The sequence below is a fragment of the Bufo bufo genome, chromosome 6, assembly GCF_905171765.1.
Source record: "Bufo bufo chromosome 6, aBufBuf1.1, whole genome shotgun sequence".
NCBI classification, from domain to species: Eukaryota; Metazoa; Chordata; class Amphibia; order Anura; family Bufonidae; genus Bufo; species Bufo bufo.
Genome location: NC_053394.1, coordinates 99,112,605 through 99,139,888, shown reverse-complemented (window position 1 = coordinate 99,139,888; position 27,284 = coordinate 99,112,605). Strand labels below are relative to the sequence as shown.

General features: G+C 42.4%; 1 protein-coding gene across 2 annotated transcripts; it reads right to left on the bottom strand.

Annotated features, from left to right (window-relative positions):
- Nucleotides 1–27,120, bottom strand: ZNF365 (zinc finger protein 365). Of its 2 annotated transcripts, XM_040435800.1 has the most exons (5): nucleotides 27,010–27,120; nucleotides 14,381–15,121; nucleotides 10,193–10,373; nucleotides 5,536–5,573; nucleotides 1–322 (listed from the first exon to the last, which is right to left on the bottom strand). In XM_040435800.1, the coding sequence occupies exons 2-5, from the start codon at nucleotides 15,106–15,108 to the stop codon at nucleotides 70–72; spliced, it is 1,200 nt and encodes a 399-aa protein (XP_040291734.1). In that variant the 5' UTR covers nucleotides 15,109–15,121; nucleotides 27,010–27,120; the 3' UTR covers nucleotides 1–69. The 2 variants fall into 2 exon arrangements, with proteins under 2 accessions (XP_040291734.1, XP_040291735.1); XM_040435801.1 differs by lacking the exon at nucleotides 5,536–5,573 and having other exon boundaries at nucleotides 65–322.
- Between the last annotated feature and the right edge of the window lie 164 nt (nucleotides 27,121–27,284).

Genomic DNA, 27,284 nt, shown 5'->3' with positions numbered 1-27,284 from the left:
TTATTATTATTGATTTTACACAGCTCCGTGCTCTCTGCTAATTTTTTTAAAAAATCTTGGAAAACCCCTTTAATATTGTTTATAGACATTATTAGACATGCCTGTCTTTTTTCCTATTTTGGTCTTGCTGTGAACTTTTCGGCCAGAAGAGGTTGGGTCATTTTTCTTCTGTGGCTTCCATATATCTCTTGGAGAATCACCTGACTCGTGCAATAATTTCATTGGCTGTATGCCTACGCGATTGATATAAGTGCGGCCTTTCTGTGCAGACTGAGGCTTCACATCGTGTATGTGATTGACAAGGTGGAAACTTCCTCGGCTTCTACAAAAATAAAGAAAAGAAGGGACTGTTAATTCATGTTTCAATGTACGTTACTATTAGTCTTTATGCTTAGACCACTGTGGGGAGTGTGCAGGTCTTCTAATACCAGAGGATACTTCTACATTTAAAGGGAATCTGTCAGCTACTTCTACTGTATGTAAGCCACGCAACGCAATTTACATCCATCTAACATCATTTCAACCATACCTTTGTTAGCTTTATCTCTACTTTCAAACTCCGGAAAAGGCACAGTATTCAAATAAGGTCCAAAGTGCCCAGCAGGGTGTCACCAATGGTTTCAAGAGTCCAGGACCACCTCCAAGTTCCTAAGCCTGCCTCTCGCAAGAGCCAAGACCACCTCTTTATTTTCTGGAGTTCGAAGATACAGATAAGGCTACTTTCAGATCTGCGCTTTCCCTTTCCGGGGCAAAACGCTTCAGTTTTATCCCCATTCATTGTCTATTGAGACAAAACTAAACTGAAGGGAACGGAGTGCACCAGAATGCATTCCATTCAATGCGTTCCCTTGACGCACACAAAAGCGCTGCAAGCAACGTTTTTGAGTGCGTCCTGGGATGCGGAGCAAGATGGATCCGTCATGACTCACAATGTAAGTCAATGGAGACGGATCCATTTTCTGTTACACAAAAGAAAACAGATCCGTCCCCCATTGACATACAATGGTTTTAGAGACAGATCCGTCATGGCTACTTTATAGATAATACAACCGGATACGTTCATAACGGATGCAGACGGTTGTATTATCATGACGGAAGCGTTTTTGCTGATCCATGACGAATCCAGCAAAAACTATGTGAAAGTAGCCTTAGGCTAACAAAGGTATGGTTGGAAATGATGTTAGATAGATGTACCTTGCCTTGGCATTGCTTACATATAGTAGGAGTAGCTGACAGATTCCTTTAATAAATTGCTGTACAGAGAAGAACGCTCTTCTCAGCCTGGTACCACTGCAAAGATAATTTACATTATGATTACATCTAGGGTTCAACTCTAGAACTGCTCCTGAAATACAGGCTAAATATGTCCACTTGGTTACATTAGCACAACACAGGCCAAAAAAGTGTCCTTTTTGCCCCCATCTGTCCTATATACGTCATAATACTGCAAAAGGGTGTGAAATAGCACTGTACACAATGTCTTGTAATGTTATATAGTAAAAATTATACTTTTCTTTCTACAAAGAACTTTATGGATGACACAATATGGCACCCTTTCCAGGCCTCTGTCAGACCTATACTTCAGTGACGGACAGCGTAAAGCTGTGAGCTGGAGCCAAGGGGAAGAAACTCTAAACGCCAGTGCCACCTCATTGCAGGCAGATGACAAAGTTCTCCTCTGCTAAGGGCACCTTCAGTGCTGCTGCCTCTGCCACCATGAATGTTATAGCACTGGGGACAGGTCTGGCATTAGACAGCTTCCTCTCCTGTTTATGCTCCTTGTCATCCTGCTCCTCTTTCTACAGCTCCCTTTCAATCATTCCAGATTTAGTGACTGTATGGGTGACATTGCGGCTGTTTGTTGAAGGCATATGATGGAAACAGCCAAATGTGATGAGCCTTATGGTCAGCTCACCAGTGAAACCTACATGTGAACTCAGCCTTCATGTTATCACTACTGTAAGTTCTCTATGGTGTTAGAATATTCCTAAACCTAATTCCCAGGGCATTTTTCATGTAAATAATAGATATAATAGCGATACAATACCAATACGCCAAGCTTGATCAGTTACAACAGCATTTTACTGTTTAGTGAAAAGTAGGTATTGGATATGCAGTTGTGCTCCCCCTAGTGGTGGCTGCAGGCAGCCAGTTTTATAATGTACTATGTGAGGGGAAGCAGGATAATTCCTAATTCTGTGCTTTAAGAAAACTATTGATATGTTATAGAGACATATCAAAAATTTTGATCGATGGAGTCTAAGCGGTGAGACCCCAAATGATCTCTAGAACAAGGGGAGCGAAGCAGTTGCTTAGCACGTTCTCTCTCCTCTCTGCATGAAATGTGAGCGAGACGGGCCCATAGACGGGCCCCTTTCTATTGAGTCTCTCTCGATTTCTGTCCTGCCACGAGGACAGAGAGCACGCTAAGTGAGCACTTCTCTACCCTCGTTCTAGAGATTGGTGGGGATCTCAGCACTCAGACATCCATCGATCAAAAGTTTTGATAATAACATATGAAAAGTTTTCTGAAAGCACAGTGACTCTTCAATATATTTATGCTAGTTGTGTGGTATAAATACATTGAGAAATATGGTGTTCAGAATGAGAGCCATATTTATGAAGCACTTGTTCCACTTTTTCCAACACAGAAGGAGGGTGACTTTTTTATTACCATTCTTTAAATTAACATTTTATATTTTAAATTATTTTGTCTGACATCTGCTTTGACACGCTTAGCAATCCGCCTGTATACTGGACAACTGCATGGGCCATGGGGGCCTATACTAAGTTTAGCTACAGTATGTAGTCTCATGAGATCTGTGTACTCCCCTGGCACACACTCAGCGAATAATGACTTTATTAAAAACTAAAAAAGGAGAACCACAGGTGAAAGATAGTGACCAAACATAGAACATGTTATCCAGAGTGACATTCACTAAGAAACCCAAACATGATAAGTGCACACATAAGGCTACTTTCACACCTGCGTTTAGGTGCGGATCCCTCTGGTATCTGCACAGACGGATCCGCACCTATAATGCAAACGCTTCTATCCGTTCAGAACGGATCCGTTTGCATTACCATTAACAAAAAAAATTAAAAATAAAATTTTTGTTCATGATAATGCAAACGGATCCGTTTTGACTTACTCTGAAAGTCAATGGGAGGCGGATCCGTTTTCAGTTGCACCATATTGTGTCAGAAAAAACTGATCCGTCCCCCTTGACTTACATTGTAAGTCAGGACGGATCCGTTTGGCTCAGTTTCGTCAGACGGACATCAAAACGCTGCAAGCAGAGAGGAATGGAGGATGAACGGAGGCAAACTGATGCATTCTGAACGGATCCTTATCCATTCAGAATGCATTGGGGATAAACTGATCCGTTTTGGGCCGCTTGTGAGAGCCCTGAAACAAATCTCACAAGCGGACCCAGAAACGCCAGTGTGAAAGTAGCCTAAGATGAAATCAATGAGGATAGAGATAAAAATGCAAATGGTAGCACAACAGGGTACATGAAAGAAATGTCACCAATGTAATGAAAGCAACAGTAGTGTCAATATGCGTAGGGCATGTGCGTACTCCACCCCCCCACCACCCCTACTTCTGGGCCATTTCATTACATTGGTGACTTACTTCTTCCCTTACAAATGCCTTTATTTACATACTTAAAAAAATATATATGCATAATTGATATCACTGCATTCGTAATGATCCAGACAATAAAATGATTACATTATTTATCCCGTACACTAAACATCATAAAAAATGTTTTGTTAAGTCTACCTTCTGAAATACACAATAAAAAGTGGTCAAAAAGTCATATGCGCCCCAAAAAGTGGCACCAATAAAAACTACAACTCATCCAAATAAAAAAAACAAGCCCTCACACAGCTCTGTTTCCGGAAAAATGTTATTGGCCTTTGAATGCTGCAATATAAAAACTTTTTTTTTTTTCTACAGAAAATGTTATTGTACAAAAGTAAAAAACATAAAAAATCTATATAAATTTGGTATTGTTTGGTGCAATCATACAGTAATTATACAGTTATTTTATACTGAGTGGGGTACACCATAAAAACAAAACCCAAAAAACAATGGATTCATTGCTGTATTTTTTTCATAGTCACCACAAAAAAATATATAAATAGTATACAATACTTTATACCTTGAAATGTCAGTGTACTTTGAGAAAACTTTTCACATCATATTGACTTATCAAAGGTTTTGGGGACTGAGTGCAGAGACCCTCACCAATCACTGGAATAAGGAGAAAGAAGTGCTCACATAACACATTTTGCTTCATTCTCCTTATTCTAGCAATCAGTGGGGTTTCAGCTCTCAGGCCCGCTTTGACATATCAAAATAGTGCAGGGACAATTTAACCCCTTAACCCATCATGACTTACCTGTAAGTCATGAGGGTTAAGAGGATGTATGGAGAAATCCATACGCTAAGCTGCTCCATACATAGCAGGTGCCAGCTCTATAATACTCAGGCACCTGCTGGCAGTGACTGCTAACTTTGGTCATTTAACCCCTCAGCTGCCACTGTCAATAGCGACCACATCATCTGTGGGGTTAGACAGAAGTAGGGGGCTCCCTCTACCTTCTGATTGGAGCCCCATGATGATGCTCCGATTGGTTGCCATGACAGCCTGGGACCTTGTGAAGACTATCAGCGCTGTCATGCCAAGCTGCCTGAAAAGCTGTACCCAAGGCACAGGCAACCAGTTAAAATCCCATAGACTTAAATCGTTTTCCATTGTAGTCTATGGGGAAAAAAAAATCTGAAGATCACATGTTCAAGTTGCCTTCATTAAAAAGTACAGTAAAAAAAAAGGTTTAAAAAAAAGCACAAAAATATGAAAAGTTCAAATTACCTTTCCCAATTTACATATAAAAATAAATAAACAATAAAATAATTAAACATAATAGGCTTCTCCACATCCTAACTATTAAAATATAACAATATTTATTGTGCGCAATGAACGGAAAAAAATTTAAATAGCCAAGTTGCTGGTTTTATAACATGTTGCTCTCCCTCTAAAAGAACTTGAATAAAAAGTAAAAAGTTGTAGGAACACCAAAATGGTACTAATAAAAACAACTGCTCTCACACAGCTCTGTAGATGGAAAAATAAAGTTATGGCTGTCAGAATATTGCCATGCAAAGAAAAATCTTTTTTTAAAGGTTTATAGTTTTAAAGTAGTAAAACATAATAGAAAGTATATAAATTATATAAAAACCATGGTAGAATTGTGTTTTGTTTTTTCTCAATTTCACCCCACAGAGCTTTTTTCCCATTTTCCAGGACAAACTGTGGTTAATCAAATTGCGCCATTAAAAAACACAATTTAACCTGCAATCAATAAGCCCACATATGTGAACAGAAATTTGTTATGGCTAAGGCCTAAGGGGTTAACTATATTGATAGTAGGATGATGTTCAGTGATACAAGTGATTATGTGGTGATTATGTGATGTTAATAAAGGATAATGAGATTTTATAAAACACAGAGTAAATATACATACTGGCACTTGCTTTTCCGGTTAGCTTGAAAATGTACAACCTGATGGATAATAATAAGGTTATATCCATACATGATATATGATAATATAAATAGAAACAATCCATATTAAAAGGAGTCTAGTCTGTCACCTCCAAAATCAGTTTCAATGTAAGCATACAGCCATAAAGGTAGGTGCCCCAAAACCTAAGCATACTTTTCTTGCGAAAATCAAATCCTCTGATCCTGAGAAATGCCTTTTTCTAACTTTATGCAAATAAGGCTTTAGGTGCACCATGAGAAGGGCCATTCTGTATAGTGCACCTGCCTTCCTGTCACGGCTGTGAGTGGGGGAAACTCTCAACCGTGCGATGTTAAATGAAAAAGGAAGCAGCTAGGCCAGGACAACAGAATCAGGGAGCAGGTCACCTCCTAAAGCGTCCCTAACTCTGACCCTGACTCCTAACCGTATGAGCCAACCCAGATGGTAGGAGGGTTCATACTCAGGAACCTCGGGTCCCTACTAGCCCTCAGGAAATCCCTGGACTAGGAGCAGGGTAAGACGACCTGTTCCTCCTAGACACGGAGGAACAGGAGTCTATACTGGCCAAGCTGCAAGGAAAGGGAAACCTATACAACATATGGATATGGCAGGTGAGTGAAACCACTTCCACACCTACCTGCCACAGACACACAGACTGGAACCCGTGCTCAAATGCTGATGTCCACACCAAACACAAAGGGAGACAGCACACACACATTAAACACACAGGAACCAGATCCATAGCTGCAATAAGGTAAAACACCACACAAACATAAGCTTAACATCAATACATGTTTTATGACCACAAGGGTGGCCCTCACTGGACAGATGGTATAAGACCAGGAGGATGACTCCAGCATAAGGCATGGCTGGAGTACCCCTCATCTACAGGGATGCAGCAGAGGCTAAATAGCCCAAGTAGCCACACCCACACACACAAACTAGGAAAGGAGTTAACCCTTCCAACACCAGACAAGGTAAGTGTCACTTAAACGGGAAATGCACACATAACATAAATCCCGTGCACACCAAACATAGAAAGTGAACACATACATATGTTGCCAGATGCAACCGCATGCCTTGACAGCGAGCCGCCTAGCAACCAGCTCAGGCTGCTACACTGCCAAACCTCATTATGTTGCCAGCGGCAACCACACGTGAGACAAACATACAAACTGTCCTCACCTGCGGTAGACAACAAGCAGACCGCTGGCAACTGCATGCGACACAAAGAGTCACGACCATAGGCCGTGACACTTCCCCTGTGTCATCGCTACAGGCTCTGAAATCTCAGAGACTGTCAATCAAACAAGAAGGGGATGAGCTGGGTGCCATTATGGCAGAGCAATGGTGCACCAAACGGAGCAGCCCTGCCCATGGTGCACCAAAAACGTTATTTTCATATAAATAATATTAATAATAGTAAAATAATATTAATGATCAATTTTTTAGGGAAAATAGAGGACTAGATTTTCATAAGAAAAATATGGTTATATTTTGGAGGTGACGGACTCCCTTTAAAGACTTCATAACGCTTTAAAGGGGTTGTCTCACTTCAGTAAATGGCCTTTATCATATAGAGAAAGTTAATACAAGACACTTACTAATGTATTGTTATCCATATGGCTTATTTTGCTGGCTTGACTAATTTTATCATCACATTACACACTGCTCATTTTCATGGTTACGACCACCCTGCAATCCATCAGTGGTGGTCATACTTGCACACTATGGGAACTGTGGGTGTACACAAAGGCTGGCGCTTTTTCCTATAGTATGCAAGCACGATCACCACTGATGGATTGCAGGGTGGTCATGGAAACAAGAAGTGAATATTGCAATGATAAAATGAATCCAGCCAGCAAAGGAAGCAATATGGACAATCACAATACATTAGCAAGTGGCTTGTATTAAATGTCTCTACATGCCACTTGATGATGTGAGACAACCCCATGATGAAATATTACATTTCCCTGTTAGATCACGCAAAATATTGCATCCCCCCAAAAAATATTGTCCGACCTGATGTTCTTTTGATTCCTTTTAAGATCAGCTACCTAATGTGTTCAGAACTGATGAGGAGGAGCTGCTTCTTGTGTGCTTATTCTCATTAGATGGCTTACACAATGGCAGGAATCACTCCAGGTGGATCCAGGAGTTGCGACTCAGCTGCTAAGCTTGTGACCACCATCACTGGACACATTTAATGGACATTCTGAGATGGAATCGAAGGAACACCAAGGGGCACCCAAAAAATTATCTAAGAGCAGTATCTAGACACAGGTGATTTTAAAAAATTATTCGAAATCAATTACATATTTCGTGATTTATATATAATATTAATAGTGATGGACAATAAGCTTGAGTCTAAAGCTGGGCATACACATTAGATAGACAACAGGCAAACCCACTAAATTTGCTGGAACCGGATGACTATCTAAGGTTGTGTTCACATCAGGTTTTTTTCACATATTTAACATACAGTAAGTCAGGACATAAGGCTGAAAAGGAGTCGTATGTTGTGCTTTTCCATCCTGCAAAGTTCCATTAAGAAATGTAGAACTTTAGAAATTTAGAACAGATCCTTTTTTACACAGTGAACCCCTATGGTAACGGATGGCATAATATGGCATCCGTCTGAAGCATCCTTTTAATGTATAGATCATGTTTGTAGTTAAACGTGGGACAAAATTGCAATGTGAACGCAGCCTAATATGTATGGTGCAGCCTCCTGACTACCTGAGGGCAGTTATTGGAATAAAGGAGAATTGAGCATCTTGGACTTCGATCTGAATTTCAGGATACATTTGATTCGCCGCAAAGCCGAATTTAATCATGCTTCGTGGTAGCGAATTGATTTAACCTGAAATAGTGTAAAAAAAACTGCTGGATTCTAAAGGCATTGGCCCAGATTTACTAAGCCTGTAAATGGCGTAAGCTTAGCCAGGCTGTCTAGACCTGCATCAGATTTCTCACAGTTGCTCAGGATGGATGATAAATGTGGTGCAGGGATAGACACTTTTGTTTAATTCTCTACCAGATATTGGTTGGCTTTCTTTGAGACAGAATTTTTCTCCAGAGTTCCAGCCCCTTTCTTCTAAGCCTCGCCCCATAGTCGCATAAGTTGGCAGAAGAGTATAAACCCTAGCTGCACCAAAATTGTGCCAATTTGAAACACTTTTATGACAGATTTTAGACGCCTTTTCACTCAGTGCTGTTGCACTCTTTCCTGCACGCCTATTTCCCAGGACATCCATCTACCAAGCGGCACCAGTTTGATGAAGGCCAGAGTGTGGCCAAAACGTCACATGTATCATACAGCCGCACTATCCAATAAATACCTATTCTTTTGCATCATAAACGCTGGAGTATTTATCGTTACTTTAAGACGGGTGGGAACCCGACTTCCAGCAGCAAGCAGACCACAAAGTTTTATTAATAGATTTTAGTCACAGACATATCAGGGTACTTTCACACTTGCGTTAAACTTTTCCAGCATTGAGTTACGTCCTAGGGGCTCAATACCGGAAGAAAACCGATCAGTTTTATCCTAATGCATTCTGAATAGAGAGCAATCTGTTCAGGATGCATCAGGATGTCTTCAGTTCAGTCACTGTACAGTTTTTGGACGGAGAAAATACCACAGCATGCTGCTGTATTTTCTCCGCCCAAAATTCCAGAACACTTACCCAAATGTTCTGGAAAAACTGATCCGGTTTTGTGGATGAATACTGGATGAATACTGGATCCGTTTTTCCGTATGACAACCAGAGAGACGGATCTGGTATTGCAATGCATTTGTGAGACGGATCCGCATCCGGATCCGTCTACAAATGGTATCCGTTTGCATACAGATTGCCGGATCTGACAGGCAGTTCTGGCGACGGAACTGCCTGCCGGAATCCAAGAAACGCAAGTGTGAAACTACCCTAAGTAAATCTGGACCATTATGTTTTAATATCTTAAATCTACTTCTAGAGCTGAAATAATTTATATGTATAGCACGTGATATCTCACTGTTGGAAAAGCCTGAGATCAGTTAGCATTATGGGTGACGCCTCCGTGTAATTGCTCATTATCCCATCAAGTGAGTTATATGGTACCCACTGAAATCCATGTCCATCCCAACATTTCGGTGAGCAGCTGTGGGCCTCGCTCTGTGCAACTTATTCTCTTATCTTTTCCAACCTGACTTGTCTTTCCCCAGGGTCTTGTTGATAAGGGCTCATGCGCCCGAGCGTGTGTGTGCCCTTTGCCCATGCTGCAGACCGCAAATAGCAGGTCGACTTGAAAGGGTCGGCGATCCGCAAGAGACAGTCCGCACCGCAATAAAATAGGACATGTATTTTTTGGGCGGTGCGGAGGCACGGACCGCTCCATATCTTGAGGATTGCAAATCCATTCAAGTCAATGGGTCCACATCCGGGATACGGAGTGCACAGGGCTAGTGCCCGTATATTGTGGACCCGCTGTTTGTAGTCCACAATACAGGCATGGGGCACACACTCTAGTGTACATGAGCCCTAACTTTGTTATCAGGAATGGTGTGCTGGTAATGATAAATTTACCCCAGTGGGTACATGTCTAGTTTATAACATACAGTGCATTAACCCTGAAAACATAACTGGTAATATCTTACCATGGCATCCTCCGGACCATGTTGACTATTTTTAATCTGTCGGTTTTGATACAATTCCAATTGTTTTTCTGCAAGTTCTACTCTCTGAAGCAGGTTCTCAATGAATTGTTGAAGCCTCCTTTTCCCTCGGAACTCCTTTTCAGCAGCAGCTTCCAGAAAGTGATTAATAGAAACCACTTCCCTGTAAGGAAAAAAGATATTTAAAACATTGATTATTTAACAGGCCCTTCGGGGCCCCCACCCACACGGTGTTTGACAGCTTTTCTTGAAAATGTATACACATGGAGAACTGCAAATCACTCGCATCATGTGGTGCATTCCCAATTTGCATATTGCTACTGGAGCCAGTCAACAGCATGAGATTAGACACAACCCTAAGGCTGAGTTCACACGGGCATCCCGGATTTGCTTCGGATGCGTCGCATGTGCATTGCGGGAAACCCGCGCAAATAGGCACGCAATTGCAGTCAGTTTTGACTGCGATTGCGTTCCGATGTTCAGTTTTTTCCACGCGAGTGCAATGCGTTTTGCACGCGCATGAGAAAACACTGAATGTGGTACCCAGACCAGAACCCGGACTTCTTCATTGAAGTTCGGGTTTGGGTTCGGTGTTCTATTCATTTTATTATTTTCCCTTAGAACATGGTTATAAAGGAAAATACGGTAATAGCATTCTTAATACAGAATGCTTACTAAAATGTGGATTGAGGGGTTAAAAAATAAAAAATAAATAACTCACCTCAACATTCAATTGATCGTGCAGCCGGCATCGTCTTCTTGCTTCTTCTTTCAGGACCTGCAAAAGGACCTTTGATGACGAAAGAAGAAGCAAGAAGACGATGCTGGCTGCGTAATCAATTGGATGAGGTGAGTTAATATTATTTTTTTTTAACCCCTCAATCCACATTTTACTAAGCATTCTGTATAAAGAATGCTATTATTTTTCCTTATAACCATGTTATAAGGGAAAATAATACAGTGAATACCCTTTAATGGGGTCCCGGGTTGCTTTCATTCCTATCATCTCCTAGCAACCATGCGTGAAAATCACACCGCGTCCGCACTTGCTTGCGGATGCTTGCGATTTTCACGCAGCCCCATTCACTTCTATGGGGCCTGCGTTGCGTGAAAAACGCACAAAGTAGAGCTTGCTGCGATTTTCACGCAACGCTCAAGTGATGCGTGAAAATTACTGCTCATCTGCACAGCCCCATTGAAGTGAATGGGTCCGGATTCAGTGCGGGTGCAATGCGTTCACCTCACGCATTACACCCACATGGAAATCTCGCCCGTGTGAAAGGGGCCTAAGGGTGCCTTCACACATGGCAGATTTTGTAACATAAATTTTCTAGGACTGAACATCAGTTGCATTTACCTGAATGGGGCTTGCAGAAATCCATTCAACCCCATTCAAATGCATGGAACTGATGTTCAGCCACAGAAAATTTCTGCAACAAAATCTGCCACGTGTGAAGGCACCCTAACAGCTTAGCTGAGCTACTACAATGAAATAGGCGTGTTGAACTTCATCTGCAGGAGGCACCCATATCTATTAGATGGTCGGCCGGTCTCGCCAAAATCAGCTAATTCAACCCACATAAGTCTAATGTGTATGGCCAGTTTAAGGCTCTATTAGAATGCTGAACAAGCAATGAATATACCAGAATTGTGAATGCAGCTCCGGGCTATATGCTATAATCTAGGAAGAGGTCAAGTTCGATAATTCAATGTGTTACGGAAAATAGGTGTGGACCCACTGTACCAACCAACCAGTTTGGCTTTGGGCTAACTCTAAGGGCATCATCCTGGCAGTCCATCAGTATTCACTCTTTAACCTCTTTACAGGGATCTGAACTTCCCTGGGGGAGCTATCAGGCCACTACCTCCTGACATAGTCCCAGTGTGGTTGGTGGCTGACCGACGGGGGCCAGAGACACTGGTGTGAAGCACCAAAGAATTAGGCAATATGCATAGTCAAGAGATGGATCTAAATCAGGGCAGGCAGCATACTAACGTATCTGAGAAACAGGTCTGGTCAGGCGGCAATGGAGCAATACAGGTAACAGGATGAGGTCAGGACAGGCAGCTAGAAGTTAGGGACAGATGTTTAGGATGCGATAATACCTATTATGGCGAATCATAGATTTTTTATTTTTTCATTACAGCGTTCAACAAGCAGGAAAAATATTTTTATATTTTAATAGTTTTGGGATGCAGCGATACCTATTATGTTTTTTCATTGTTTATTTTTATATGTAAAAGTGTGAAAGGAGGGGTTGATTAGAATTTTTTATATTTTTATGTTTTTTATATTTTTTTTTACTTTTCACACAATAGCTTTTAGTCCTCCTAGGGGACTTGAACATACACTTTCTTGATTGCTTGTCCCATAGATCGCATTAGAATATTATTGCAGTCTATGGGATCCTGAGGCACTGCCTGCTGAGCTGTGTCTCACGCACGGCTTTACAGACAGTTAACCATGACAGGCCTAGGAACATTCAAGAGTCCCCAGGCTGTCATGGTAACTGATCGAACATCCAACATGTGAGCTCGCTTCATACATTCCCTTAAGCATAATGACGTGTCATTAAAGGGGTTTTCCCGAGACTTTTATACTGATGACCTATGCTCTGGTCCCAGGTGTTGAACCCCCACCGATCAAACACTCATGAGGTGGGAAAAATGGATGCTCATGCCCAAGGTTAGGCCTCAGGAACACGACTGTGTCAGTCAGATTGATGCTATGCTTTTTGTAACTTCCCTGTGATTGATTTTAATCTTGCTTAAATAAAGACTACAAGTTTTATGAATGTTGGACTTCTACGCTACTTACCTCGCTGTGTGTTCTGCATGTCCATGCATTCAGCTGTGGGTGAGCTTGTAATTGGATTTATTACCTTCCATATAATCTGCATTTTTCTCACTCCCATTGCTAAAAATGTTTATTCCTGTCTGCAATACGGACAAGAACAAGACATGCTCCATAATTTGGGGAACTGACATACAGATGTGTACAGCACATGGATGGCATTGTGTGCTGTTTTTATTTTTTCATGGACCCATAGAAATTAATGGGTCCGTGTACAATCAACAAAAGCTGCATATCAAAAACGCATGATTCAAAATAAGGTCATGTGTATGAGGCCTTAGAAGGAGACAAGTAATACTGTACACTAGGATCAAATCTGCTGCAGTATGCCGCTTCATATTCCTCCTTAGAAATAATACCTCTAGGGCATAATTCCAGTGTCATACAATTGTTTTTCTCATGGATTCTGTATAAATCCACATGAAAAAACCTCTTTGTGCCACTATTTTATGGACACGGATCTGCAGGACCGCTGTGTGGATTTTTGTTTAAAATCATGTACATAAGGAAGAGAGATGGAGGAAGGGAAGGGCTATGTCATTTGTAAAAAGTCTGTCTCGTCAGGTAATTTAAACAATCACGTGGCCACGTGTTAGCTCCAGTGAATTGAATAGTTTAATCTGGGATTACATGCTTAGAAGGAGAAAGGATGTATAGGAAAAGATTAGATCAGCTAGACAGATTTCAGTATCTTAAAACAACCTACACATCTATCAAGCTCATCCATTTTTCCATAAATAATCAATATATTCAAATCAAATATTTTATAGTAGCCACATAAATTATAAAGGAAGACCCCCTTTCATCCATGTGTCTCATAGCAGGGAATCCTAACAAGAGAACTTCAGTCTTGTGGTCAGTAGCGGTTATTAGGCATAATCCTCCATTCTTATGTCTTCGGGTTTACTTTGAATATATGCAAATGAGCCTCTAGCAGCAACAGAGGCGTGGCTACAAGCTCAGCTCTCTCAGCAGCGCTCTGCACTTGGATTGACAGGACCAGGCGTTCTGATGATTTCACTGCCTGGTCCTGTCAATGAAAGTGTAGATGGAGCTGCAGTTGCAGAGAGAGCAGAGCCGCTAGGTGTAACGGCAACGCCCTCGTTGCTCTTAGAGGCTCATTTGCATATATTAAGACATCATTTTTCTCAGCAATGTGGGCAAATATGAACATGAATGAGACCAACACCGATGCCTTCAGCCTCCAAGCACACATGCAACAGGTCAGCCAGTTTCATAGGTAAAAATCTGCTGACAGATGCCCTTCAAAGAGAAAATAACGGTATTACTGTTCTTCATGGCAGATAGTAACTTACTCCTCCTTCCTTTGGAGCTCCTGCTCGGACTCTGTAAGTCGCTGACGAAGAATTGCAATCAGTTCCACCGCCACATCTACTTGTCGGCTGAGCGCTCTTTCTCTGCGCTGCACTTCTTGCTTCTTCTGGGAAAGTTGTAGAAAGGCTGCACGTACCTCCAGCAATTCAGAAGTTTTTTGGCAAAGTTCCTTATTGAGATTATCAATTTTCTTTTCTATGTTCTTATCAACATTTTCTGTAAGCTGATTAAGCACCGATTTCTCTTGAGGATCAAGCTGAAACTTAGTACTTGTCATGGGATATCCAATGATATAGTGATTTTTTGTAGAATTGTCTGGTAAGGAGCTTTTAACAAGAGGGGAAGGCTTGTCTGACAGGATCAGTATGGGGCTGCTGGCTTTTCTGCTCTCATTTTTTAAGTCACAATAAGTTGATGATGAGCTTTTCTGATGGAGTTCACCGTCAATCGACTCCATCTGCTTTTCATTGACAGGATCTGTTGAGTTTTCCAGATCAGCCTCTTTTAGTGAGCAGAATACCCCTGATTTCCCCCAAAAATACCTTTCATCATAGGTGTGTATATAGTCCAGATGTGCCCTCAATGAGGCTAAGCTTCTGAAACGTGCGTTTTCACCGCATTGTGGGCAGCGAAAAGGCTTATATAAGTTACCATTTCTTACGGAGTCCTGCCATGGGGACCTGCCAGCTTCAGAGGTTTTCTGTTGCATTACACCAGCCAAACTGTAAAGTATGAAATAAGACATGTCAAAATAGTTCAGAACATGGGCCACGATTTATCACACCTTCACTCCAGAGTTCTGGCTTCAAAACGTCACTTTTTGGGCTTACTTGTGCAAACATTTCGCGACTTTTTTTTCCACAATTTTACACCATTCACTTGTTGTTGTGGTTAGCTATATTAAAGAGGTAATCCCATATTAGACAATAGGGGCATATCGCTATGATATGCCCCCATTGTCTGATAGGTGCGGGTCCCACCTCTGGGACCCGCACCTACAAGGAGAACGGAGCAGAGAAAGTTGAGAAGGGCGCACTGCGCATGCACAGCCGCCCTCCATTTATTTCTATGGAGCCGCTGAAAATGAATGTCGGCCACATAGAAATGAATGGGAGCGGTGGCCACACACCGCTTCAATAGGAGAGGCGGGGAGCTGCGCCTGGTTGTGGATGGACCCCGGGAAACCCGGGGTCCTCCAGCCACAACTCTCCCCGACTCCGTTCTCCTTGTAGGTGCGGGTCCCAGAGGTAGGACCCGCACCTATCAGACAATGGGGGCATATCCTAGCAATTTGCCCCCATTGTCTAAGATGGGATTACCCCTTTAATGAGTTTCACTCTAAAAAGTCGCAAACAAAGTTGCATTCTCACTCCAGTAGGAGGGTGGAGTAGGAAAACTGATGCAGCTTTTCTAGACAAAAGTTTTAGGTTTAAAGGGTACCTGTCACCGGAATTTTGTATATAGAGCTGAGAATATGGGTTGTTAGATGGCCGCTAGCACATCCGCAATACCAAGTCCCCATAGCTCTCTCTGCTTTTATGGTGTAAAAAAAACGATTTGATACATATGCAAATTAACCTGAAATGAGTCCTGTCCCTGACTCATCTCACATACAGGACTCATCTCAGGGACAGGACTCATCTCAGGTTAATTTGCATACAGGTAAAACTCAAAAAATTAGAATATCTTGCAAAAGTCCATTTATTTCAGTAATGCAAATTAAAGGGAATTGCAGTAATGCAGCTTAAAATTAGAATTTTGTGAAAAGGTTCAATATTCTAGGCTCAAAGTTTCACACTCTAATCAGCTAATTAATCCATACCCCCTAAGCGAAGGGTACCTCAAAATTGTGACTTTGGGGTTTCATAAGCTATAAGCCTTAATCATCCAAATTATAACAAATAAAAGCTTGAAATATCTCGCTTTGCATGTAATGAGTCTCTCTCGTATGTTAGTTTCACCTTTTAAGTTGCATTCCACATCACCAATATTATTTTACGTCCTTTTGCATGCAGGACTTTTCACTCCGTGATTTTTGACAATCTCTGTAACTGAGGCTCCTAATGGAGCCTCCAACGCAGATGTGAACGTGCCCTTAAACAGCCATAATGATGCGTGGCCAAAATGACAGATTACGCCAGCATGATGCAGTTTGGCTAAACCAACCTTACATGATAATATTAAAACTTAGATTACCATAATAATCTTTATTCCATAGCATCACCATATTTTGCAAAGCTTTAAAGAGGTTGTCCGGAGTGGACCATCAGAGCATTTCTTGCATCGCAGGGCAAGGTCTGTGATGTTTACATCCTCACTGTCTGGTGGAGGTTTCCGCCTAGCAGTGATCCTGGTGACATCACCGGCACAAATGGGCAGTCTATAGCACTGCCCTAGGCTCTAAAATAGCCAAGGGCAGCACTGCAGACCACCCATTTGTGGCGGTGACATCACTGGGATCAATGGTAGGCGGAAGTCTTCGCCTAACATACCCATGAGAAGCCTGGTACATCACCAAGGAAAACAGACCTTACCCTGCATGATGCAGGGCAAGGGGAAGCATTGGAGCAAGAAATGCTTGGATGCTCCACTCAGACATGCTGAATGAGTGAATGAGAGGTTATGTCCGGGTTCAGCTTTGAACTCGGGAAACCCCTTTAAGGGTCCATTCACACGTCCGTGGTGTATTGCGGATCCGCAATACACCCGGCTGGCACCCCCATAGAACTGCCTATTCTTGTCTGCCATTGCGGACAAGTATAGAACATGTTCTATTTTTTTCAGGAGCCGCGGACCGGAAGATCGGGGCCGCGCTCCGGAAATGCAGATGCAGACAGCACACCGTGTGCTGTCTGCATCTCTTCCAGCCCCAGAGAGAATGAATGGGTCCGGATTCGTTCCGCAACATTGCGGAACGGATCCGGACCCATTCTACGGACGTGTGAATGGACCCTAAGGCAGCCATACACATTAGTCTATTGTTGGTCGAATCTGCTGAGAACGGAGGGTTTGGCCAAGAGTCTAGTGTGGGGAGCTCCCGACTCTCCCGCAACAGATGATTTTGAGGGAAAGAAGGATTGGGCGAAGTGAATTATTGCACCTGATCGTTTTGTTCTGCCAGAAGATAAGCCAGAAGTGTCTAGTAGCGCCTTTCTCCCCTCTCCCCATGGAATACGCAGACAAGTTCAGCCGAGCAATATACAGTAACTAATCAACACAAATGAACAAAAAATGAGACAAAAGGACAGAGTGTCCTGCCCCTACTGTATGAGCTTAAAGTCAAAAGGCCCCTTTACATGGTCCGATGTAGCAAGCGATTGTCTGGAAAGAAGCTTTCCTTCCTGACAATCTCCTGCTTATCAGTGGAGGAGAAAGCTGCATTTACATGCAGTGATCCCCTCCCCAGTATGGGGAGGAGTGATTGTTAATGCCATCGCTCATCTCCATACAGAATCATTGTTTGCTGGCAGCAGAGGCTGTTTCGACACCACAATCAGCTGCTGGCAAACAATGATTTAGGTGACTGAACGATCCTATTACCCGATGAATGGGTATTTCGCTCATTCATCTGGTAATCGACAGCATCTTTTAGCATCCAAATGCCTGTTAGCGATAATCTGCCTGAACATTGGCAGTGTAAAGGGCCCTTAAAGGCGGCCATACACATTCAATAGCTATCAGTCGAATAGCTAGCTCTCCGGACTCCCTCATATTGTCACCGCCAGTTCTGTGAGAAGATCTGGCAGACGTTCTTCTCTACCTCTTGTATGATGTTCTTTGTTTTGGTTTCACTTTCTCATCTCCTTTCCTTCTGCCAGGTGTCACTTATTTAGACATAATTGTCTTCCTTTATATTCCCTCCCATACTGCCTCACTTTGCAGTTTATACTACTTCCTGGATGAAGTGTTCACTGCTGGAGGCTGTGTCTGCTGTTTGCTCAGATAAGTCGTTTACTTTATTGTGTTTGCTTTCTGGCTTGATTCTAGGTGACCCTGACTCCCTCCATATTAAGTGCAGGGAGACTGTGGTCGTGTCCCCTCACTATTATAGGGTTTTCAGGTGTCACACAGACTTAGGTACGTGGGCATGCAATCGTCTACCATCGAGACCCTTGTATGTGCATAGCAGTCAGGGAGAGCTCTTAGGGTTTTATAGGGCTCACCTATAAGCTCCTTAGTTTGGGATCAAGCCAGTCGCTCGTTTATTTATAAGTTCCAGCTATCTGCAAATCTCATCCATGACACATATGTTCAGCTTGGCCGAATGCTGCTGCCAGGCTCTTCTGGGACAACAACAGGAATGGGGGAAACTATTAACTTTGTGACATCCTTTTCTCCTCCAACTTCATCTGTCAGGGGGAGAGTCAGGAGCTCCCCATACACATTAAACTGTCGGTCGAACCTGCGGGTTCAGTCGACAATACACTAATTTAGTCTAACATTGATCAGAATGGAGAATTTACAATACAGATGTTCACATATGGCCGTCTGAAACTGGCTTTCATAGATTTCTATTTATCACAGGCAGCAACAGTTTTCAATAAGGATAGAGAGTAATCAGCTGTGAATGTAGAGGGGCCAAGCCACTTTGCTCATATAGTCGAGATTAAGGACTGCCTATGTAAAAGATATCCAAATATAGAAATTATAATATGCGGTATTAGAAATAGAATTTTGGGTAAATTTCCTTTATGCATTTATTGTGGGATGCACAGTAGTGGATTGTAAAAAGAATATGGCTAGGAGCTGGTGTAGATTGCAGCTATAATTGATGGACGTTTCTGGTGTAAATGATAGTAAATCTCGTGTGCTGCAGGGAGCCACACCCACTCCCACTATGCCCCATTTGCTCACCACTTTTTGAAGCAAAAAAAAAATCTCAAATTATGGTATAAAGATGGCATGTGCCATAACTATTGATTATATTAAGCATAAAAACATTGGTACACCTCCCCTATGGTGTTCTGTTTCAGCAAATAAAGGGGTATTCTGGTTACAGAAAGTTACTCCCTATCCACAGGATAGGGGACAACTATTAGATCAGTGTGGGTCCTACTGCTGGGACCTCCACTAATCATGAGAACAGCTGTACCAAATGAAGCCCCCACTGAAAGGGATGGAGTGACTAGTCGTAACTCCCATAGAAGTGAATGGATCGCGGTGCGCATTTCGAACTAGCTGCTCCATCAATTTCAGTGGGGATCCAAGGGGTATGGGGTCCCCATTCTCGTGATCGATGGGAGTCCCAGTGGTAGGACCCCCACCTATCTATTACTAATAACGCTCTGTAACTGGAATACCCCTTTTAGCTCATTCATTACATAGTGATAAATTATGGTATGTCATTTCTTAAATAAACGTTGTGCATCAATTTCTCACGGTTTTCAATATCTTAATGCAATTGAATGAAAACCTTCACATTTTAATTCCAGAGGATCAGTATCCATCCCGGAAATATGATTCTCACATAACTCATTACTAAGGGAGAGCTCTCCACATATACTATAATAAGACAGGAGACCTATGTGAGCAGGATGGATTTTCTTCCTCTGACTGTACCACATATGTCTAAAGGAGAAAATGTCTAAAGGAGAAAATGGCCATAGCAACCAATAACAGTGCAGCTCTCATTTTTCCAGAGCATGTTAAGAAATCAAAGCTGGGCTCTGATTGGTTGCTATGGGTGGCAAGGCCAGTTTTTCGTTTAGGTTGGTAAAATCAGAGCATACAAAACCCCACCCTTGAGACTGCCCCGACTCCGCTAGGACCACCCACTTTCGAGCAGGGTTATCATTAGTCACGCCCATTTTTGGCCCGGGACAACCCAAATTTGCCGGGACTATCTCTGAAAATAAGATGGCAACTATGTGTACCCCAATAAATAAATAAAAATTAAAGCTTGCTGTATACATTAGAGGAGGCAATATAGACAATCACACTACATTAGTAAGTGGCTTGTATTAGCTTCCTCTACATAATAAAATCTATTTGCTGAAGTGACACAACCCGTTTAAAGGAATATTCTGGTTTTAATGCAGAACTAGGACTTCTTGTATAATGAATACTCATATACTTATACTTTCCCAAAATACTGTCTGTATACATTTTTCATCGTTTTTAAGATCTCTGCTTGCTGTCATTCAATAGAACTATTCATACTTTACTTCCAAGGTTAATGCTCCGGTCATGTGCTGACAGGTTTTCACCTCATTAGAAGATGGAGCTCTGATTACTCTACCTGTATGAGGTTCTGCACCTCCGTGATCATATATGGCCAAGACAGAGTCACCTTCCATTACACGACTATAGGCAAAGATCATGAAAACACTGAGGAATTATAGCAAGTATGCTGGAAAACTGTATAACTCTTCACTCCACAAGGAATAATAGATTTATCATCTTTCTACTTCCTTTTGCAGGCATAAAAAAGTTGCAATCCCTGGGTTTGTGACTTTTTAATCACCATTGCTCCTAAATCTTGACATAAGTGGTGTTTCTACGCCACCTTACTTAGTCGTAATTAATAACTGAAATGTACATAGCCATGAGCTGGCATAGATTTCAATCTAGGCCCTCGGACTGCAGGATGCACTTAATTTATGACACGGCGTGCACCTCATCATACAGTCCTGATCAAAAGTTTAAGACCACTTGAAAAATGGCAAAAAATCATATTTAGCACGGCTGGATCTTAACAAGGTTCCAAGTAGAGCTTCAACAAGAAGAAATGGGAGTGAGACAAAACATTTTTTGAGCATTCAATTTATTGAAAACAGCAAATAAACTGAAACAGGCTGTTTTTCAGCTGATCAAAAGTTTAGCACCACACCTAAAAAAAAACGAAACCCCGCCAAAACAGAAATCCAACTTCAAAACATGAACTCAGTAATGAGTAGCTCTGCCGTTATTGTTCATCACTTCAAAAATTTGTTTCGGCATGCTTGATGCAAGCGTTTCCATGAGGTGAGTGGGAACATTTCTCCAAGTGGTGAAGACGGCCGCACGAAGGCCATCTACTGTCTGGAACTGTTGTCCATTTTTGTAAACTTCCCTTGCCATCCATCCCCAAAGGTTCTCAATTGGATTTAGATCAGGAGAACACGCAGGATGGGCCAAAAGAGTGATGTTATTCTCCTGGAAGAAGTCCCTTGTCCTGCGGGCATTCTGTACTGTAGCGTTGTCCTGTTGAAAAACCCAGTTGTTACCACACAGACGAGGGCCCTCAGTCATGAGGAATGCTCTCTGCAACATCTGGACATAGCCAGCGGCCGTTTGACGCCCCTGCACTTCCTGAAGCTCCATTGTTCCACTAAAAGAAAAAAGCACCCCAGGCCATTATGGCGCCCCCTCCACTGTGGCGCGTAGAAAACATCTCAGGTGGGATCTGCTTGTCATGCCAGTAACGTTGGAAACCATCAGGACCATCAAGGTTACATTTTTTCTCATCAGAGAATAAAACTTTCTAAGGGCTCTTTCACACCTGCGTTATTGTCTTCCGGCATAGAGTTCCGTCGTCGGGGCTCTATGCCGGAAGAATCCTGATCAGGATTATCCTAATGCATTCTGAATGGAGAGTAATCCGTTCAGGATGCATCAGGATGTCTTCAGTTCCGGTACGGAACGTTTGTTGGCCGGAGAAAATACTGCAGCATGCTGCGCTTTTTGCTCCGGCCAAAAATCCGGAACACTTGCCGCAAGGCCGGATCCGGAATTAATGCCCATTGGAAGGCATTGATCCGGATCCGGCCTTAAGCTAAACGTCGTTTCGGCGCATTGCCGGAGCCGACATTTAGCTTTTTCAGAGTGGTTACCATGGCTGCCGGGACGCTAAAGTCCTGACAGCCATGGTAAAGTGTAGCGGGGAGCGGGGGAGCAGCATACTTACCGTCCGTGCGGCTCCCCGGGTGCTCCAGAGTGACGTCAGGGCGCCCCAAGCGCATGGATCACGTGATCGCATGGATCACGTCATCCATGCGCATGGGGCGCTCTGACGTCATTCTGGAGCGCCCCGGGAGCCGCACGGACTGTAAGTATACCGCTCCCCCGCTCCTACTATGGCAACCAGGACTTTAATAGCGTCCTGGGTGCCATAGTAACACTGAAAGCATTTGGAAGACGGTTCCGTCTTCAAATGCTTTCAGTACACTTGCGTTTTTCCGGATCCGGCAGGCACCTCCGGCAACGGAAGTGCATGCCGGATCCCAACAACGCAAGTGTGAAAGAGGCCTTACACCTTTGAATGTCCCATGTTTGGTGCTCTCTTGCAAAGTCCAAACGAGCAGTTCTGTGGCGTTCAAGGAGATGAGGTCTTTGAAGAAGTTTTTTGTTTTTGAAGCCCTTCAGTCTCAGATGCTATCTGATGGTTATGGGGCTGCAGTCAGCACCAGTAAGGGCCTTAATTTGGGACGAACATTGTCCAGTGTCTTGACGGACAGCCAATTGGATCCTCCGGCTGATGAAATTTTTTTGGGTCTTCCACTTGACTTTTTTGCTCCATAACCCTCAGGATCATTTATGAAAATCCAAATGACTGTCTTACTGCTCCCACCTCAGCAGCGATGGCGCGCTGTGAGAGACCCTGCTTTCGCAGTTCAACAACCCGACCACTTTCAAAAAGGGAGAGTTTTTTTGCCTTTGCCATCACAACGTGTGACTACCTGACAGAAAATGACAATGAATCCACATCTTTGCACAGATTTGACCTTTTAAAGGCATGTGGTCCTAAACTTTTGATCAGCTGAAAAACAGCCTGTTTCAGTTTATTCATTGTTTTCATTAAATTGAATGCTCAAAAAATGTTTTGTCTCACTCCCATTTCTTCTTGTTGCATGTTGAAGCTCTACTTGGAACCTTGTAAGGATCCAACCATGCTAAATATGATTTTTTTTGCCATTTTTCAAGTGGTCTTAAACTTTTGATCAGGACTGTATATTAAATACATCCTCCAGCTGTGCAGTGGGATATCAAAACCGGTCCTGATAAATGACCCCCAATATGTAAAACCCAAACAGCTCTTTCATTTATAAATGAAAAAATAAATGGTGCATCATTTTTATTGCAAAATTAGGGACTGTCTCTGAAAATCTGAAGGCAACTATGTGTACCCAAATAAATAAAAATTAAAGCTTGCCATATACATTGGATGTGTATTGGCCAAACTTGATGATTTCAGTGGGTTCAGTCAACCATGTAATGTGTATGGTGGCCACCTGACTCTCCCTTGACAGCAAACGTCTGGGGAGATTTTGATGGGGCATGTTGGATTCATTTGCTGGTCCTGTAGTTAGTAGGGAGGTAAACCATCTCTGTAGCTGGCTAGCTAAGACCTGTCCTAGGTTGCTAATATAGCTTGTGTGTTTATACAGCTAGACCTGCCAATAACCTTAATACAGTTCCTATGTTTGTGTTTTAAAGACAAAAGAAGAGTTATTTACAGTGACCATGTTTGGATGTCATATAACTGTTATATATATTGTGTTCATAGAAGCAGAAAAGATAATATACCTTCAAGATTCATTATATAATGTGAGTTAAGCGCAATGACACAGCAGAAACAACAGAAAGCATAGAGTTAAACTGTTGTTGCTGGACAGGAGTCTTGACCAATCACAGCCAGCGTTACACAAAGCAAGAGTTTTGACCAATCACAGCCAGCCTCACACACAGCCTGTGCGGGAATTTTCCCTAGCAGGAGCTGCTAGAATCATTACACCAGAGGAGAGAAGCTGAACAGACATTCACTCCACTAAGAGCTGTGTTTTATGAAAGCAGAGAGGCCAAAATAGGTATTTAAAACAGTTATTTAATGTTCCTACTGTAAATTATAGTGATTAGAACTGTTTACTAAACCAGTTATATGTGTGTTTACTTACAGTTCCACCAATTGCAAACTACAAATACCATAAAAACAATTGCAACCATTCAAATTCCAAATTGCATACAACCATACTAGATCATACTCAACCAATCTGAAAATAGTTACTGCTAACTGCATATTGCAAATTGTGACCAAATGCAGCAAGTGAACTATTAGTTAGACCTGAGATATACCTCTCAGAGAGATCATAAAGTGCTTAAATAACTTAAAGTGAGAGTACAGATACTCAAGAGAGAAATATATCCACCATTTTATGTTGAATGACAAGATTGAACAGTTGAACCACCATCTTATGCATACCGCCATTTTGTGATATCTTTTCAACATGTGTTATGTACATGGACAATCTGCTGTGGAGGCGGCAGAGTTATATATGAAGAAAAGTTGACGTTAATAAAGAAGTTATTTCAAGCATTTGGTGTGCTCTTTAAACCTACTGTTTCCATGGAACGGCGCTAGAGGAATTACAGAGTAATAGACAGTCTGGTTAGACTAAAAGTCAGAGATATAAAAATTCTTCTAATGCCACAGCGCAAAAGGCACTTCATAGTGCTGCGCCTGCCACATTCTACCCCCTTTCACTACATACTGTATGCATACTCTCCCGATTTGAGCATGCATATGTATGGGAGGATCAGTAAAGTTAGCTTTCTAATGTGTATGGCCAGATAAAAGGGGTTGGCCCACCTCACATATTAGTGGCATATCGCTAGGAAGTCACCGATATCAGATAGTTGCTGGTCCCCGCAGAATGGAGCCCTCTAAGCAAGTGCGGCCAACCTCCATTCGCTTCTATAGGAGTGACGAAAAGAGACAAGCGAGCGCGCTCGGATATTTCCCGGAACTCCCATAGAAGTTCATGTGCAAAAGTGGCCACCTCTCTCTTTTACTTTGGGGGCCCTGTTCTAGAGATAGATGTGGGATCCACACCTATCTGACACTGAAGGCATATCCTAGTAATATGCCCCAAATGTATGAGATGGATCAATCCCTTTAAGATTAGATAATAAAAGCTTAAAGGGTTTGTCTCACTTCAGAAAATTGCATTTATTATGCAGGGGAAGTTCATACAAGCCACTTACTAATGTATTGTTATTATCCGTATTGTCTCCTTTGCTGGCTGAGTTCATTTTTCCATCACATTATACACTGCTTGTTTTCATGGTTACGACCACCCTGCAAGGCCGGGACCATGGGACTGCTCATAGGTTAGTGCTTTTTCTTATAGTGTGCAAGCACGACCAGCACTGATTGATTGCAGGGTGGTCATACCCCTTTAAAGGAGTATTCCGGTTTCAATGCATAACTATGACTCCTTGTATAATGAATACTCATACTTTCCCAATATGCTTTCTGTATATATTTTTCATAGTTTTCAAGATCTCTGCTTGCTGTCATTCAACAGAACTATTCATACTTTACTTCCAAGGTTACTGGTCTGGTCATGTGCTGATCACACAGGTTTTCACCTCATTATGAGATGGAGCTCTGATTACTCTACCTGTATGAGGCTCTGCACCTCTGTGATCATAACATGGCCAGGAGAGAGTCACCTTCCATTACACGACTATAGGCAAAGATCCTGAAAACGCTGAGGAATTATAGAAATTATATTAGAAAACTGTATAACTCTTCACTCCACAAAGAATAATAGGGGAGATTTATCATCTTTCTACTTCCTTTTTCAGGCATAAAAAGTTGCAATCCCTGGGTTTTTGACTTTTTAATCATCATTGCTCCTAAATCTAGTCACAAGTGGCGTTTGTACACCACCCTTGGCACTTTCCGAAAAGCGTGGTGTGGTGGGGACGGCGCCATTGGCCCTCGCACATTTATCCAGTTTTCCACTCGTCGTAATTGATAATTGATAACTGAAATGTACACCGACATTAGCTGGAAAAGATTTCAATCTAGGCCCTCGGACTGCAGGATGCGCTAAATTTACGAAACGGCGTGCGCCTCATCCTAAAGTAAGCGCATCCCCCGGCAGCGCAGTGGAATATCAAAACCGGTCCTGATAAATGACCCCCAATATGTAAAACCCGAACAGCGCTTTCATTTATAATTAAAAAAATAAATGGTGTATCATTTTTATTGCAAAATTACAGAACTCTTCATCCTTTTCAAGTAAATCATGAAGGCTTTTATTTAATGAACTGCAAGCAGAGATCTTAGATGACATGGAAAACTGATGGAATGAATTAGAAACAGGTTAGAAGGAATAACCTTTATTTGATGAAATCGGAAACCTATATAAATAATGTTTGCATTGTATAGAGTGTAATAAATGCCTGGTATCCTAAATAAGCGAAGAACACACTGCTAACAGTATATAGGTGTTAGACTTCACCGACGTATTCTGCGCGGAGATACACATATATGTGAAAATGACAACCAAGCAGACACACCGCAGATCATTCCCACTTGGAGATTTGTAACCATGCAACCGCAGCTGCCTCAGGAGGTAATGGCATTCATCACAGACTGTAACACACCATGGATTATCCCCCATAAGGTACAGAACATCTACAGGCAGCTGTGTCAGAGAGCTGTCATGGCTGTCCTCTGCTCTATGCTGTGCATTTACGGGTTAATCTACAGGGAGACAGCCTCATTCTGGCTGTCGTTATGCATCTGCTCGGGATGCTGGCAGGCAGGGGTTAATGGAGGATAAGGCTCATCATCCTTACCCTGCCCCAATCTGTAAATCATGGCAGGGCAGAGCACACTTACCTAACTTGTTGCTGATGCTGTGGAAAAAGCCTTCTTTTTTTCAGCAAAGCCGTAAGTCAGAGCATGGCTGACACTGGTACATGGCAGAGCTGCGGGAATGCTGGGCATCCAACATCATACTATTCAGTTTCTAAAGTTGCCATGTAAGCTGTGCCCTAATTGGTCACTGAGCAGATCTATCTGATTGGGCGAGACGATTCTCCAGCCTGTTCGCTGGCTCCTTATGGAAGATTATGTCACCTTGTGAGAAAGCTTTAGGGGATAGGCTCTGCTGT

What these genes read in the sequence shown, in the direction of transcription:
- ZNF365 (XM_040435800.1), bottom strand. Translation starts at nt 15,108, where the DNA reads ATGCAACAGAAAACCTCTGAAGCTGGCAGGTCCCCATGGCAGGACTCC. An exon ending in GAGCTCCAAAGGAAGGAGGA is followed by an intron (nt 10,374 to 14,380) that starts GTAAGTTACTAT and finishes TTTTCCTTACAG; the next exon opens with GGAAGTGGTTTCTATTAATC. An exon ending in ATGGTCCGGAGGATGCCATG is followed by an intron (nt 5,574 to 10,192) that starts GTAAGATATTAC and finishes ATTATCCATCAG; the next exon opens with GTTGTACATTTTCAAGCTAA.